The following is a 17,197-nucleotide window of genomic DNA, read 5'->3' as shown; positions in this document are numbered from 1 at the left end:
ACCAGCTCTCATCCAGACACTCACAGGATGGCCTAAGATCCCCTATGCATCTTGTTTCTTGTTTTCAAGTCCTCAGAGTAGTTCAGTGTCAAACAATAGGCCCTCACTTAAGATGGCTTTCTTTGGACAAGGGGAGCACTAGTATGCTTGCATTCCCAGTAGCTAGTTTCTGTCTCACCAAATCCCTGAACTGAGTTAAAGCTTGGAAAAGATGTAGGCGTATGCAGCAGCTAGAATTGTCAGTCTGTGTCTGGTTGCCTTGTGATTGAATCTTTTCTCTGTTGCCTCTGTTTTTCCATGTTATTCTACAGTCTTCCTCTTTTGTAACTCTTTATGTCTTCTCTCTCTCTAAATAATTTATTTTACTTTCTTACCTGATTTTTCTCAGTCATGCAGTCAAAATGGTGGGTGCTTTTAATATGTCTTGCCCATGCCTTTGTGATTGTGTGTGATTGTGTGTGTGTGTGTGTGCGTGCGTGTGCGTGTGCGCACGCACGCTCACGCTGGTCCTGGGGCTTGAATTCAGGGCCTGGGTACTGTCTCTGAGCCATTTTGCTCAAGACTAGTGCCCTATCACTTGAGCCACAGCTCCACATCCAACTTTTTTGGTGGTTAATTGGAGATGTGAGTCTTGGACTTTTCTGCCTGTGCTGGCTTCAAATAGGTACTCTTAGATCTCAGCCTCCTGAGTAACTAGGACATGAGCCACTGGCATTCTGTCTTGAAAGACTTTATTTAAAAGATATACAATTATGTTTTATCTTTACAAACAATTGTTTTATCTACAGAACATGTGTCAGTAACTACTACTTTTAATATTACTAAGTATAAGATTCATTTATGAATCTCTCAGCTAATCATAAAGACAAATTAGATTTTCATCAGGTATCATTGGGGAAAAGATTAAGAGCTAAATATATTAAATGTGAAAGCAGTCCCTTCACCAAATACACACACACACACACACACACACACACGTGCGTGCATGCATGCACACAAACGTGTGCACACGTGGACAAGCCCTCACACACACACACATACCCTCTTATATCTCTTCTTAAAGATGCTGAACTTATATGTCAATTTCTCTTGCTATTCTTTTCTAGCTAATTAGTCTTAGGAGAATTTTTTTTTCTTTTTTTTTTTTTTCCTTTTTTTTTTGGAGGTCATGGAGCTTGAACTGTGAGTCTGGGCACTGCCCCTCAGCTCTTCAGCTCAAGGCTAGTACTTTACCACTTGAGCCATAGCACCACTTCCAGCTTTTTCTGCTTATGTGGTGCTGAAGACTTGAACTCGGCCTCATACATGCAAGGTAAGAACACTACCACTGAGCCACCTTCCCAGTCCTTTTTCTTTTGCCAGTCTTAGGCCTTGAACTCAAGCCTGAGCACTGTCCCTGAGCTTCTTTTGCTCAATGCTAGTACTCTACCACTGAGCCACAGTGCCATTTCTGGCTTTTTCTGCTTACATGGTACTGAGTAATCTAACCCAGGGCTTCAGGCATGCTAGGCAAGCATTTTACCACTAAACCACATTCCTAGCCCAGGAGAATTATTTTTAAGATTTTAAATTATCTTATTATTTTTCTCATAAACTGTTTTGTGACTGGTAGTGTTTTCATAATGGTCGTTTCTTTCTTACCACTTACATATAATCAGCCAGTCGTATGGACCTTTGCATTGACAGAGGATTGTTAAGAAATTGCTTTCAAGAGGAGGGTCTGCAATCTATTTTTTGATATATAAGTAAAAGCTTTGTTGCTCTTTGTTTTACTATAACTCTGTTCTTGTGTTTAAATTCTTTAAAAGTATGGATTTTAAATTTTGAAAATGGGTATATAGTTGGCATATTTACAATGTGAATTAACAAGCATTTTCACAAAAGTATTTGCAATCCAATTTAAAAAATAATTCCAGTAAAACAGTAAGGTAAACATGGTTTAGCTTTCTGATACTTATTGTTGGTATACTTAATTTATTCTTAGGCGGCATTGAGAGGTTTCTTTTCTCTCCAAAGTCCTTATTAATGTGACTGATAATAACAGATCATGCTAAAATAGTTTGTCCTATTTTAAAATTTGAAATATAAATGAACTTGGAAGTCACTGCATTAAAGATGTATTTAGAAAATAATATCACTGCAAAACTCTGTGGAAGTTAAGACTGTTGGAAGCATATTGAAGTCAGTTTCTTTTTTTTTTTTTCTTTTTTGGTCGGTCATGGGGCTTGAACTCTGGGCCTGGGCCCTGTCCCTCAGCTCTTCAGCTCAAGGTCTCGCTACCTCTTGAGCCACAGTGCCACTTCTGGTTTTTCTGGAAGTTTATTGGAAATAAGAGTCTCACGGACTTTTCCTGCCTGAGCTAGTATATATATAGTGTATATAGCTATAGATATAGATAGATAGATATATGTGTGTGTGTGTGTGTGTATATATGTGTGTGTGTGTATATATATATACATATATATGTATATATATATATATATATATATATATATATATATATATATATATATATATATATACATACTACCTGGTCTGAGATAGGCAATTTTAATCCTTTTTACAGAAGTATTTGGATTATATCTTGTTACATTTAGGAAATCCTAGAATACAGAAACTCTGCCATATCCTCAACCATTGCTTTTACCATAGTTACAGTATGAAATCCATACTTAATAACTTAATTGATTAAATATGAACTCCCCATGTTACTGATAAGGTAACAAGGTGTTCTTTATATTTCCATTTATTTTATTTGTGACATGACTCAAATTAGTGGCTTACTTTCTTTCCTGGGTTTTGGAAAACCATTTCATTCATTTTTTTTCCCCCACTTCATTCTTCTCTTTTTTTTTAAATTAAATTTTTTATTGTGAAAATACTGTACAGAGGGGTTACAATCACATGAGCAAGGTAATGAGTACATTTCTTATCAAGCATTGTTACCTCCTTCTCTGTTTTTCCCCTACCATCCCTGCCCTCCCATCTCCACAACTACATCCTGCCCGCCCCCCAGCCTAAATTGTAAAGTTCGTTTTTCAACATTGCATCTTGTACATCTCATTGTTGCAATGGGTCCACCTGTATCCCTATTTAAACAACTTGTTTTTTCCCTTCCCCTCCCCAAATTATACCGACATCAAATACAGTGAAAACAGGGTTTATACCATGGGGGAGGGACATACAAAGCAACAAAAACAAATCATGTGGTACCTTATAAATACATTAGAAGCAATAGCAAGAAAGAAAACACCATTTGTGTCCTTATCTTGGGGTTCATTTCACTTAACATCATCTTATCTGACCTTTTCTGCTTGTCTCAGATATATACTAGTTATTGCAAATAAGGGAAACCATGTGACCTATCTTACTTGAAACTGCTGCTTGTTCTTAATATACCTCTATTTTGAAATTTAAGCCAGTTATCTCCAAATTTTGCTTGCTGTTTTGTAGAAACCATCCTGATGTCCACAAATACAGTGTGGAGACTGTTCAGTGGTATCCTCATGACACGGGCATGTTCACTTCAAGCTCATTTGATAAAACTCTGAAAGTATGGGATACAAATACACTACAAGTGAGTATATTATATTCTTTCCAAAATTGTTCTGTAGGATGAAAAAGAATTGAATCCTAAACTATTTTAATATTATGATTTGCTAAAGTATCCTACTTGCTAGAACCAATAGGTTGTAGAGAATCAGACTGCTTGGATTTATAACCTAGGTCTGGTGACTAGGTGTATGACACTGAACAAATATCCAGACATCTGTGTTTCCCTTTTATTATCTGTGAGAGTAATTATCATATTTTGTAGAACAGTTTTGCTTAAATGAATAAATTAGCATAATGCCTAGCTTACAGGACATACACATTTGATAGCTGTTATCAAAAGAAAGTTGGTTTTATCCTCTGTTGATCTAAAAACTTAAAGGAAAGGCAAGTTATTTATATCATAACGTAATAAAGATAGATAGTTGTTAATTGGTCAAATTTGAGTATGTAGTGAATTCTGTGTCTACCTATCCATACAATCTCTGTCCATAAATATAGGGCTATCCCTTCAAATTTAATATGTTCCAACCTGAAAATAATTCCTCATCAAGTCTTGGCAAGTCTTGACCACTAAAAATTCTGACTTCTTTTTCTTCCAGTTTTTTACATTTTCTGCTGTGAGTTCTGCCCCAGTACTAATCTTACTATAAATCAGTTCCATCATATCTCTACTCAAAGCCTCTTGTGGTTCCCATTGTCTACACTCAGCCTGGAACTCAAAATTCTGTATAACTTTCCCTCAGTTCCTTCAACTGGAGCTTCTACCCTTTTCAACACAATTTGCTATAGCTACATTGGTATCCTTTGCCTACTAACTATAATTTGATCATATTATATTACACACCGCTGGTCCCTTTCTCTATTCAACTTTTTCCATTCTGTTAAGTTCACATCTCTTTTTGCAATTACATTGGACAAAAATGTAGATATAATAGTTCTAGTCACATTTTGTTACTTACTAGATATATTGCTTTTAGTAAGATCATTTAATAGCAAAGGTATCTGTAGCTATAAAATTAAAGTTTCAGACTAACTGATGCTGAATTCCCTCCAATTCTATCATGTAATAGGTGACTTCAGCTTCTGGAGTCCATATTAATCAACTTTGTATTTTAACTTTATGGCATTGTTTTTCTGTCTTCTCATTTGAGCAGATTATTTTGCTATCATTTTCATGCCTATCTGTGTTATCAAGCTTGTTATTTTCTCCCCAAGAAATGGGCTGTGTTTTGTATACCACTAAATCAAATGTCAGGTATAACTGCTGTGTACAGCTATAAATATGTTAAGGATAAGTAATAATCTAAACAGCTAACCAGATATTAATATATATTAACAATATGAACTATAGATATCATTCTATTCTGAATTAATAAGTAGTACAGTGTAAGTACAGTATTCTAACAAACCAGAGATTTTTTTGGCCTCGTTATATTAGAAAATAGCATATAATTTATTATTGTAGACTTTTAATAAAGCCTTTATTTTCATCTAGGCAAGGAAGAGAAGATCACATCCTTATGTGAAATAAACAGATGGGAGTGGTTATTTATGAGAGGTTATTTATTAACAGGAGCTGGAAATTAATTAGCTTTTAACAAGAGTGAAAAATTAAGAATAGACATCAGAAATGTGAATCAAAAAGATGATACTAATATGTTTTTAATCCAAAAGATAACAATAGCTATTAGTGAGGATGGATTTAAATTGGAACTTTATATATTGCTAGTGGACAAGTAACATGGTATAACTGTTTGGGAAAATGTTTCCTCACTGTGTTAAATGTAGAACTAGCATATGCTCAAGCAGCTTTACTTATGACGAAATGGAACTATGTGGCCACACAAAAAGTTGTTTACAAAGGTATATTGTTCATAATAGAAGCAACTACAATAGCCATCCACTGAATGGTTCAACAAAATGTGGTGTATCTAGAATAGAATACAATTCAGCAAACAAGTAAGATAATAACAATAAGATAATATCAATATGGAAAAACCTTGAAACTATCCTAAATGAAGACTACAAAAGCCACATAGTACATAATTATATCTACATAAAATGTTTAACAAAAAAAATTTATTGTAAAGTTCATTTTTCAACATAGTGTCTTGGGCATCTCATTGTTACAATGGGTCAGCCTGTATCCCTGTTTAAGCATTTTGTTTTTTCCCTTCCCCTCCCCAAAATAGAGAAGTATATATACAAGATGTAGGGCACCAGCATCAAATACAGTGAAAACAGGGGTTATACCATGGAGGAGGAACATACAAAGAAACAAAAAAGTTACAAGTTAGGTGGGGGCAGGTGTAGTTGTGGAGGTGGGAGGGAAGGAATGGTAGGGGAAAAACAAAGGAGGAGGTAACAATGCTTGATAGGAAATGTACTCATTACCTTGCTCATGTAACTGTAACCCCTCAGTACAGTATTTTTACAATAAAAACGCATTAAAAATAAATTTATAAGGACAAAAAAGTCAATTTACATGTTGCCTAGAGCAGGGATAGAAAGACTTGAGGAGTGACTGATGATTGATAAAGGGAATCCTTTGGAATGATGAAAATGTTCTAAAATTTATAACTGATATTTATAACCTCATTAATATACTAAAACCCATTGAAGTACTCGTGCAATTTTCAGTAGATGTACTGTATTGTATGTTATTTATATCCTAGTATTTAAAAAAAAATCAAGAATGACCTTCAGGTTGTTTAACTTGGGAACTGTGTCCATTATATTGTTATCTACAAAAATAAAGAAAGGGAAGATTATGGGTTCAATTTGTTGTTTAATAGATTATAAGAAATCTAATGGGAAATAGTCTAGGAATATCCTGGAATTGAACTATAAATATCTGGAATCAAGAAAAGAAGTCTACATTAAAAACTCAGATTCGTCACTACCATGCAGGTGGCAATCAAAGTCTCCATAGAGTAAAACCATAAGGAAGACCAAAGTTCATAGGACAGAAAAAGAAAGTACAAAAGACAATGAGAAAGAGTAACCATAGAGGAAGAGGAAAATCGGGGCCATATAGCCTATGAAACCAGTGAAGGAGATTGCTTTAAAAATGAGGAGATGGGCTGGGAAGGTGGCTCAGTGGTAGAGTGCTTACCTTGCATGCCTGAGGCCCTGGGTTCGAGTCCTCAGCACCACATAAGCAAAAAGAAAAAAGCCGGAAGTGGCGCTGTAGCTCAAGTGGTAGAGCGCTAGCCTTGAGCTGAAGAGCTGAAGGACAGCGCCCAGGCCCAGAGTTCAGGCCCCATGACTGGACCAAAAAAAAAAAAAAATGAGGAGGTAGCCAGGCGCTGGTGGCTCACGCCTGTAATCCTAGCTACTCAGGAGGCTGAGATTTGAGGGTTGTGGTTCAAATCCAGCTGGGGCAGGAAAGTCTCTGAGACTCTTATCTCTAATAAACTACTAGAAAACCAGAAGTGGCACTGTGGCTCAAGTGGTAGAGCGCTGGCCTTGAGCTGAAGAGCTGAGGGACAGCACCCAGGCCCAGAATTCAGGCCCTATGACCAACAAAAAAAAAAATAGATGAGGTGGTTAAATGAATAGGTAGGATAAGATAAAGGTTACCAGTGATACTAGAAAAGTAATGACTAAGAATAGTGAAAATAAAAATCAGATTGCAATGATTTGAGAAAAATAAGGAATTAAAGGTAGTGAGAATGGGAAAAAAGATTAAGGGTGCTATTGGATGAAAGATTTATTTCACAATAGAGACTGAGTGTGGAGTGCTGCCCAGATTTATCTCCTGATACCCAGGAGATAATTTGTTAACTGAAACTTTTGTTGCTGCTAAAAGGGATCAGGGCACTAGAGGCCAGATTAACTTTTTTTTTTTGGGGGGGGGGGGTGGAGGGGTCTGGTTGTGGGGCCTGAACTCGGCCTGGGTGCTGTCCCTCAGCTCTTCAACTCAAGGCTAGCGCTCTACCACTTGAGCCATAGGGCCACTTCCAGCATTTTTCTTTTTGCTTATGTGGTGCTGAGAATTGAACCTAGGGCCTCAGGCATGCAAGGCAAGCGCTCTACCACTGAGCCACCTTCCCAGCCCCCAGATTAACTTTTGATAATGGGTTCCATCATTTTTCCTTGATAGTAGGAGTAAAGAAGGAAAAAGGAAATTATGTTTGTAGATTTTTTTATAACACTTTGAAATTCTGATTAACTAAAAGATCTATTGAGATGTTTGTGAGGCATAAGAAAGTTTGAAGTAGTTGGAGAATATTGCAGGGGAGTAGTTGGGTAAAATACTGTTAGTGGGACTGATGTGATTGTTATTGAAAGTCCAATTTCAATGTTTTCCACCGACACCAGTTTTTCAACTGGGAATATTTTGGCCAAAACTGGCCAGATCTAGGCTTTTAGTCTAGATTTGTCTGACTCACAGCATTATTTTGTAAATAAATTTTTTTAATATACGCATGCTTTTTAGCTATTTATGACTACTTTGGCATTGCTATGGCAATGAAGTGTATCCGATTCTCAAATTCTAAAATGTTTACTATGTGACTTTGCTGAAAAAGTTTGCCAATCCTTGAAAAACTGGAAAGGAAACCACAAAGAAATTGAGATGACTAACATTTGGTATGTTAGACTTTAGAAAGCAAGCTGGAGAGGAAAAGAAGTGAAAAGGAGGGCTGGGAATGTGGCTTAGTGGTAAAGTGCTTGCCAAACATACATGAAGCCTGGGGTTCAATTACACGGAACAGAAAAAGCCCGTAGCGCTGTGGCTCAAGTGGTAGAATGCTAGCCTTGACAAAAGAAGCTCAGGGTCAGTGCCCTGGACCTGAGTTCAATGCCCTGGACTGGCCAAAAAAAAAAAAAGAAGAAGAAGAAGAGTTGATAGGGATTGGGGTAGGGAGGGGTTAAGATAGCTTAAGGGTGAGTAGTTAGAGAAAGCCAAAATTGTAGATATTGTGGTCATAGATAACTCTAATGCATAATTTGAAAGGAGGAACCATTCTAGTCATGACTGTGGTTATTGAAGTTACAGGGAGCTGAAAGGCAGCTTTCAGGCTAGATCATCCATCTGGATGCTACAGTCTTCCAGAGTAGAATGGAAGGGAAGATGATGAGCAAGATCGGGTTTTTTTTCTTTCTTAATTTTTCAAATTTGTATTAAGTTAGTTAAATAAACTGCTAGCTGTCAACTTAAGAATTGCAAAAAGTCATCATTTTTAGATAACTCCATGTTCTTGACCTCACATATGTTATATACATGTGCACATCTGAGGGAAGCTAGGAAGAGGTTACAGAATCGGAAGGAGACAGGTGAAAAATACAACAGAGGGGCCCATCAGCTGCACTGGATTGATGAAAGTGAACTAAGCAACTCAAGGGCAATGATGGGAAGGAGGGAATAAGAGAGAAAGAAGGAAAGAAATGTATATATCACCCAATTTGGACAAAGTAATTGTAGTGTCAACGTTTGTAGAGTTCATAAGCTTTATAGACCATAATAATGACAATGCACCTTGTGAAGGTTAAAATGTGTTTGTGACTATAGCTAAGTATCACTATCCCACAATACTGTGAAATTTGTGAAACTTATGATTACATAATCTCAATAAAGAAAAAAATTGCAATAAGTGGGACAAAAGACAGATTGTTGCTTTGGTTTTATTATTAAAACTTTTAACCTGTCTTAATTACCAGACTGCAGATGTGTTTACATTTGAAGAAACTGTTTATAGTCATCATATGTCTCCAATTGCCACCAAGCACTGTTTAGTAGCAGGTATGTATATACGGTGGTTTTTGTCTTTTAACATATGGAAAGTTTTATCTTTATTTTCTATCTAGTTACCTTTAATATGTTTTAACCAAAATAAAGATCACAATTCCCTTACTTTAAAAATTATATGCTCCAGCCAGGCACCAGTGGCTCATGCCTGTAATCCTAGCTACTCAGGAGGCTGAGATCTGAGGATCACTGTTCAAAGCCACCTGGGCAGGAAAATCTGTGAGCCTCTTATCTCCAATTAACCACCAGAAAAGAATGGCGCTGTGACTCAACTGGTAGAGAGCTAACCTTGAGCTGAAGAGCACAGGAATAGTGGTGTCCAGATACAGAGTTCAAACCTCACAACTGACCAAAAAAAAAAAAATTATATATATATATATATACATATATATATGTATATATATATATATATGCTTCTATTTATATTCAGCTCAACAGAACTAGCTTGGGGCTAGAATTCAAAGATTTTTTTTCTTTTTTTTAAGAGTTATTTTTGGTCCCTTAGGAGTTTTAAACCACCAAAGTTCCAAGCATTATACATGAACAAAATTTGGCAACTATTCCAGTAAAACAAAATGAAAAAAGAAATTACTTCTTTTTTATTTTTAAAATTTTTCTTTAAAGGTAATGTACAGAGGAGTTACAGCTAAGAAATTACTCTTTTGTCTTTAGGATTATGATTAAAATTTAACAGCCATTTATGTAAAATCCTACAACAAAAAAAATTGATATGTAGAACTAGGATATAGTTCAAAAATAAAGTGATTGCTTAGCAACTACAAAACCATGGGTTTTATCCTCAGCAACAAAAAAGAAAAGGTAAAAATTTAAAAAAAGAAATTTCATATGTAGGGAAATAAGTTTTCTAATATTAGATACTATGTCCTCCATGATTTCTGTAGCACTATAGGAGTCTCCTCATACCTAGATATCATTCGCTGCTTCTTCTATAAAGAAGAACTGAGCCGGGCGCTGGTGGCTCACGCCTGTAATCCTAGCTACTCAGGAGGCTGATATCTGAGGATCGCGGTTCAAAGCCAGCCCGGGCAGGAGAGACCTTGAGACTCCTATCTCCAATAAACCACCAGAAAACCGGAAGTGGCGCTGTAGCTCAAGTGGTAGAGCGCTCGCCTTGAGCTGAAGAGCTGAGGGACAGCACCCAGGCCCAGAGTTCAAGCCCATGACCGACAAAAAAAAATAAATAAATAAATAAAATAAAGAAGAACTGAGCTCTAACTCATCATGGAGATCCATTCATTCAGTATATGTCCCCATTTTCCATAACTATCATTAGCAATTGAAAGTGTATTATTGCCTGTATTACTGTTAAAAATAGTGACTTAATGTGAAAAAATAACTAAGTAACTAAATATACATTTAAATTTTCAATATAAATTTCCTTGTTTTGATAGTACACATTCGTTACCCACTACGATTATTGGGATATCTCATGAGAATGGTACACATTTCTCTCTGTACTTACTACCTTTGCAATTTCTTTCAAAACTATACTTTTAAAATAAAGTAGAATACCCTACTTTCTACTAAAATACTACATATAAATACAGTTGAAAACATTTTCTTAGTTTAAATATTAAAGATTTGAAATATATTTAGTAGTTTATACCAAATGTAATTTAAAATTAGATATATATTGAAATTAAATATATGTTGATATTTAACAACCATTTACATCAAATCCTACAAAAAATATTCATATGTAGAACTGGGATGTGCTTGCTTAGCAACTACAACACCATGGATTTTGATTCTCAGTACCAACAAAGAATTTATTTGGTATTTTTTAAAGAATATATTTGGCATTTGATGCCAAATATATTTCAGATCTATAATATTTAAACTAGGAAAATAACTTCCAACTGTATTTATATGCAGTACTTTAGCAGAAGTAGTATTTTAAAATAATTATAGATTTGCAAGAATTTGCAAAAGTAGTACAGAGAGGCGTTGTGCATTATTCCCATGGGTTGAGACCAAAGGAGGATATTCTTAGGAGAGGATCACCAGGGCTCAGTAGCCATGTGCATATGATGATATGATGCTGACCAAAATGAACTCCAAGAGAAGGAAAGAAGAGGTTTTTTTTATTTTACTTTGTGTGATTTTGTTTTGTTTTTACCTTTTTGTTATCATTTTTTATTTCTGTACCTTTGTCTTGTATGTAAATTTATCTGATTTGATGTAGGGGAAACACAGAAATGGTAGGACAAAGGGTAAACTCATTCAGCAGTGATACTCATTAGATACTATGTTGAAAATAAACTATACAATTTGGGCAGAGGGAAGGAAAAAATGGGAGAGAAAATGAAGGGGGGGGGGTGATACTGTTCAAAAAGAAATGTTCTCAATACCTGCTGTTTATAATTGTAACCCCTCTACATCGCCTTTACAAAATTTTATCATTTTATTTCTGTGTGGATGCAGTGGAAATATAATTTCTAATGCTAGTATGTTGTTTCATTTTGAGGATGATGTATAACAAAATTGTGTTAAAATCATTTTTTTTTTTTTGTCTTTACAGTTGGTACTAGAGGACCGAAAGTACAACTTTGTGACTTAAAATCTGGATCCTGTTCTCACATTCTACAGGGTATTTTTTTTTAATTTGAAACAACTACCACTTTCATTGAACAGTAAACTGTTCAATTAAAAAAAAGTAGTAACAATGTATTCTTTGTGACATGACTGATGTATTTGGGACTAGTATTTTAAAGTCAACAGTGAAATAAAGATCCTTCTGTGCATTATTCTTATAAAACTGAACTACAGAGGAGACATTCACTTGAACACCAGTCACAGAAGAAGTTCAGAGGTTATGAAAAGTAGAAGGTCTATCTCAGAATTTTGTGTTCCTTTTTACAATTTTTTATTAGTATCAATTACTATACAAAGGGTTTTACGTTAACTCTTATCTATATTAAAAAAATAAATTACCAATGAATCGTATTACATTGTGTCATAAGCATTTTTTTCTGACCAGTGAGTAAACACTGTTCTTAATATTTAAGGGCATTTTTTCTCTATTCGAATATTTGTATCTATATTTGAGATTAATGTTAAAACTGTTTGAAAAGATATATTCATTTAAATGATTTTGCCTTTTAAATCAGTCTTTGTTAGTATTAAGTCAGTAAATCAGTGTTAAATCAGATTGTCTAATTTGTATTTATTTCTGGGAAACACATAAGTATGCTAAGAAAATCTGGTGAGACAAGTATCATTTTTAAAATATCATTGTGACTGTTGACAATAAGCTAGGCAGATAAAAATGTCAGACTTGAATAATTGAATTGTATAAATGAATTAAAATGTTAAAGTCATCTGTGTTTTCTAAAAAAAAATTATACAAATCCTTTTTTAGTCAAGTTTTCTGTTTCGATCCTAGAAATTAGAAAATAGATTTATTCTTTCACTTATTTTTTATTACGTAGGTTTTATTGTAAAGGTAAGTCATTGTATTTCTTTTATATGGATTAACATCTGTACTTTTTATATAAAGAGACTCACTTGCTCGAGCAAGTGAGTCAAAGACAAAGCCAGTCTTTTTATATTAAAATCCCACATGTTACAAATGCCTCCACAGACCTTATATTAGTATTAAACACTGAATATTAGAAAAAAATTTTAAATGTTGGCTGTACTTACCCCTCTTACTATTTTTGGTTTATTTCAAATCAGGAAAAAATTTTGACACTTTAGTTTAAGTATTTTGCAAGACTTTTCATACAGTTGTATTTTCAGGTCACAGACAAGAAATATTAGCGGTTTCCTGGTCACCACGTTATGACTATATCTTGGCAACTGCAAGGTAAAGTGCAATTGATTTGGCTTTGGTGCTAGTATTAGTAAGTAATAATAAGTACTTCTAAAAGGCTTCATGTATGTAATATACATAATTTGAGAATATATTTTAGTATATTTTATTGTTAATTAGCCATTGAGAAATTAGTTATTTAGAAATTTTAATTCATAATACCAATCTTTCTCTGTATCATAACTATCCATCTTGAAGGTTTTCATTGTTTAGAGCCGAGGGAAAAAAATGGAGAATATATGTAGTGGTGCAAATCAATTGGAACTACTAGTAAAGTAACAAGACAAAAATTGTTATGTCATTTTTGCATGTGAAAGTAGAATATGTATTAAAGCAGAGTTTATTCATTTTGTTAAGCCAGAATTATTTTGACTCTGATATAAAATATCTAGTCATTGATTCAATTTATTAATATATAATGGCTCTCTACCATGTGCCAGTCATATTAGGGACATAGTATAAGAATTCAATAAGCTAACAGCCTCAAGAAGAGAAACAGTACTAACAGGACATTTTAAAAATACTTTTACTAGAGTATCTTTGTGAAGTATAATGTAGAAATAAAAGCAAGAGCCCTTACCTAGATTCAAAAGATTGCAGATGTGTGGGCTGTGTGTTGGAGGGAAGAGTGTTATATATATTTATGTACTATGAGGGAAGTACTACTAGAGAGAAACATAAGATAAGAAATGGAGGGAATAAGTGCTTCAGGACCTTGAATCAACAGGAAAGACTTAAGAGCAGGGTCCAGACATAGGGGAGACACTACATTTGACACAAGAAAGAAACTGGAGGGTGAGTAGAAGTGAATACAGCTGTTTGTAGCTTTGAAGACACATTCAAGAAATACAAACCTAATTGCTTCTATTATTTATTACTGAAGTAGGACTTGATGTTATCTTTCAAAAATGTGAAATATGGGAATAAAGATAGAAGTCTGAAGGAAGATGGTAAAGATCTAAATAGAAGATAGATCTGATTAGGAAAATGTCAGATTTCAGGGCAGTTGTGCCCTGCTGAAGTTGTAAGCTACCTATATTCAAAGCTACAGAAATCAAAACATCAAATGACAGAGTAGACAATTTTCAATGTTTAAAGGAAAGTACCTCATTATATGAAAGTTGTTTAAGTCCCATGTATAAGGGGGAAAAAATCATCAAAACAAATTAGAGAAGAGAGTCAGGTACTGTTGGCTTCCACCTATAATCCTAACTTCTCAGGAGGCTGAGATCTCAGATGGCAACCAGGAGAGACAGACAAATTCAAATTTATCTCCAATTAGCCAGCCAAAAGATGAAAGTGGAGATGAGGCCCAAATGGTAGAGTACCAACTGTGAGTAGAAAAGGCCCAGAGTGAGAACAGGTGGCCTGAATTCAAACCCCAAATTAAAAAAAAAAAAAAAAAAAAACATTAGAAACATTTATAGGAAGGGTCAGAAGTAGGTATATGTGCAACGTAAGAAAATTCAAGATTAGAGGTGAGGCCCATGTAATAGAGTGCTAGCCAGTGAACAAAGCATCAGATACAGAGTTCAAGTCCCAGTCTTGGACCAAAAAAAAAAGAAAATTCAAAAAGAAGTTGTGAGTGAGACGTGAGTGGCTCATACTACTCAGGAGGCTGAGATCTGAGGATTGAGGCTGGAAGCCAGCCTGGGCAGGAAAGTCCTTGAGACTCTTATCTCCAATAAACTACTCAAAAAAGCTGGAAGTGGCACTGTGGCTCAAATGGTACAGCACTAGCTCAAGGACCATCACGTGTGTGCGCGTGCACGCGCGCACACACACACACACACACACACACACACACACACAATACTTATATAACCACATTATTCTTTTGTAGGGGTAGTGCTTCTGGGGATTGAGCTCCTGTATACCAATCATGCATGCACTTGGGCTTAACCCCAGCCTCTTTCAATGGAAACATTTTGATGAAGCTTTCTGTGAACTATTCATGTTAGTTTGGTAAAGATCTATATCTGGATTTTTTTTAAGGTATTATACTTCTCTATTGTAACTTAATCCCTAACGAAGCTTCTGTTAATAGTTTTCAAAATTATTGTTGAATGTAAGGAAAATTAAATATAGTTATATCTGGCAAAGATTGATTTGAGTGTAAGAAACCAAATGAAAATAAATTGTTCTCATTATGCACCTTACTCTCAATTTTTAATAAGAAGTTTTTAAAAAACCTCCTAATTCATACCAAATAGATTTTTAAATGAAGTGAAATTTGTTTGGCTAGACAGTATTTGAATAATAGAAAACATACAGTAACAGACTTGCTAGTACCTTGTGGGGAAAGATGTTTGCATAATTAAACCAATATAAAAAACAGCAGAATTTGGTCCTTGTGATCTAAAAAAGAAAGTTCACCTTTCTGGTATTTTTTCACCTCTTTATGTGACTGTTGAGTGAGGAATATTTACTGAAAAGGCAATAGTACAACAATGTAATTATACAAAAACATTTGTACTAATAAAATGAAACCTTTGTGTGTCATAATGCTTAGAGTGTACAGTTCACTGTTCTGGCTACTTACGTCAATGTTATATTTATTTTTCACAGTGCTGACAGTAGAGTAAAATTATGGGATGTGAGGAGAGCATCAGGATGTTTGATTACTCTTGATCAGTATAATGGTAAAAAATCACAAGCTGTCGAATCAGGTATGAGGACTACAGTAATTCAGGAATATGAGAATACTATCTTTTTATATTGAAGTATTTTCATTGAAGCTAAATAATGAATAATTAACATTGGCTAAGTACAAACTTTATGATTTTTTTAAAAGAAACTATTTTCTAAACCTAATTTAGGGTAATCTTTTTCCAAGTTATAAACCATGGTGGTGGTTTGTAGGATTTTTGCCTCCAAATTTTAAATAGAGCAACTTTTCTGTAGTAACTTGCTTTATAGAATTTACTTTATAATACTATTTTATATACAGAATACATACATACGTGTGTGTGTGTGTGTGTGTGTGTGTGTGTGTGTGTGTGTGTGTGTGTGTGTGTGTGTGTGTGTGTGTGTGTGTGTTTGGATGGTATATGGGTGGGAAACTAGCAGTCAAACTCTGGACTTTTCATATGCTAGACAAGCATGTTAACTGAGCTACAGCCAGTGTGTACAGTGAGACCCTGTAAGAAGAATGAGAAGTATTTGAAGTTTAGGTGTTAAATTACACATTTGTTTACATTTGACAGTGTAATTTCCTGAAAAAAATGTGCTGGCAAGATTATTTTCCTTTAGTTTTCATATTTTCCCTGTTGTTCCTGATTTATATTGCTTATCATGTGTAAATAAGCTGAAGATTGGTTAATTTTAAACATAACCTATATTTTAGTAATTCCTAATGTTATATTTTAGTATGTCTAAATATGTTGTTAAGCATTAAATACGTTCTGAACACAGGAAAAAATAAAGTGAGTTCTATTTTTCATTGCAGCGAATACTGCTCATAATGGGAAAGTTAATGGCTTATGTTTTACAAGTGATGGACTTCACCTTCTCACTGTTGGTACAGATGATCGAATGAGGCTCTGGAATAGTTCCAGTGGAGAAAACACACTAGTAAGAGATTACTACATACCTTTTTACACATAAATTAACAAAATGGATCTGTGGCACATACTTTATATTTTTCTATAGAATTAAGTTTTTGTCTTGCTTCTGAATCATAGCTGGTTTTTTTAAATACTATATATGAACTATGAAAGCAAGATAACCTACCTGTACCTCACCTTCTTCTATATTCCCTCTACTTGAGGAGAAACATACTGGGAACTGCTCTGTTGGAGTGTACTATGTTGCTCCCATATACTGGAAAGGTAAATTACTGAAAACTACCAACACAAATAAAGATTAAAAATAATGAAATTTTATACTATAAGTGATATTTAAATAATCCTAAGGTAAATATTATAATACCAAGATATGTAGTATTTTATTTAATAATGAGATAAGTACTAGATTCTTTTTTGTTGTTGTTGTTGTTGTTGTTGTTGTTGTTGTTGGTTGTGGGTCTTGAACTCTGGGCCTGGGTGCTGTCCCTC

At 34.6% G+C, this 17,197-nt stretch overlaps 1 protein-coding gene across 3 annotated transcripts in view; it reads left to right on the top strand.

Annotated features, from left to right (window-relative positions):
* The window catches only part of Ercc8 (ERCC excision repair 8, CSA ubiquitin ligase complex subunit), a 46,763-nt gene that overhangs the window by 16,138 nt on the left and 13,428 nt on the right, over positions 1–17,197 (top strand). For all 3 annotated transcript variants that reach the window (XM_070041235.1, XM_070041234.1, XM_070041236.1), the window contains 6 exons: positions 3,454–3,577; positions 9,220–9,301; positions 11,850–11,918; positions 13,070–13,136; positions 15,711–15,811; positions 16,591–16,715. In XM_070041235.1, coding sequence (XP_069897336.1) covers positions 3,454–3,577; positions 9,220–9,301; positions 11,850–11,918; positions 13,070–13,136; positions 15,711–15,811; positions 16,591–16,715 — 568 coding nt within the window. The remainder of the gene's footprint in view (positions 1–3,453; positions 3,578–9,219; positions 9,302–11,849; positions 11,919–13,069; positions 13,137–15,710; positions 15,812–16,590; positions 16,716–17,197) is intronic.

This window comes from Dipodomys merriami, unplaced genomic scaffold (genome assembly GCF_024711535.1).
Source record: "Dipodomys merriami isolate MVZ:Mamm:240054 unplaced genomic scaffold, mDipMer1.0.p SCAF_30, whole genome shotgun sequence".
NCBI lineage: Eukaryota > Metazoa > Chordata > Mammalia > Rodentia > Heteromyidae > Dipodomys > Dipodomys merriami.
This window is presented reverse-complemented; position numbering and strand designations above follow the sequence as displayed.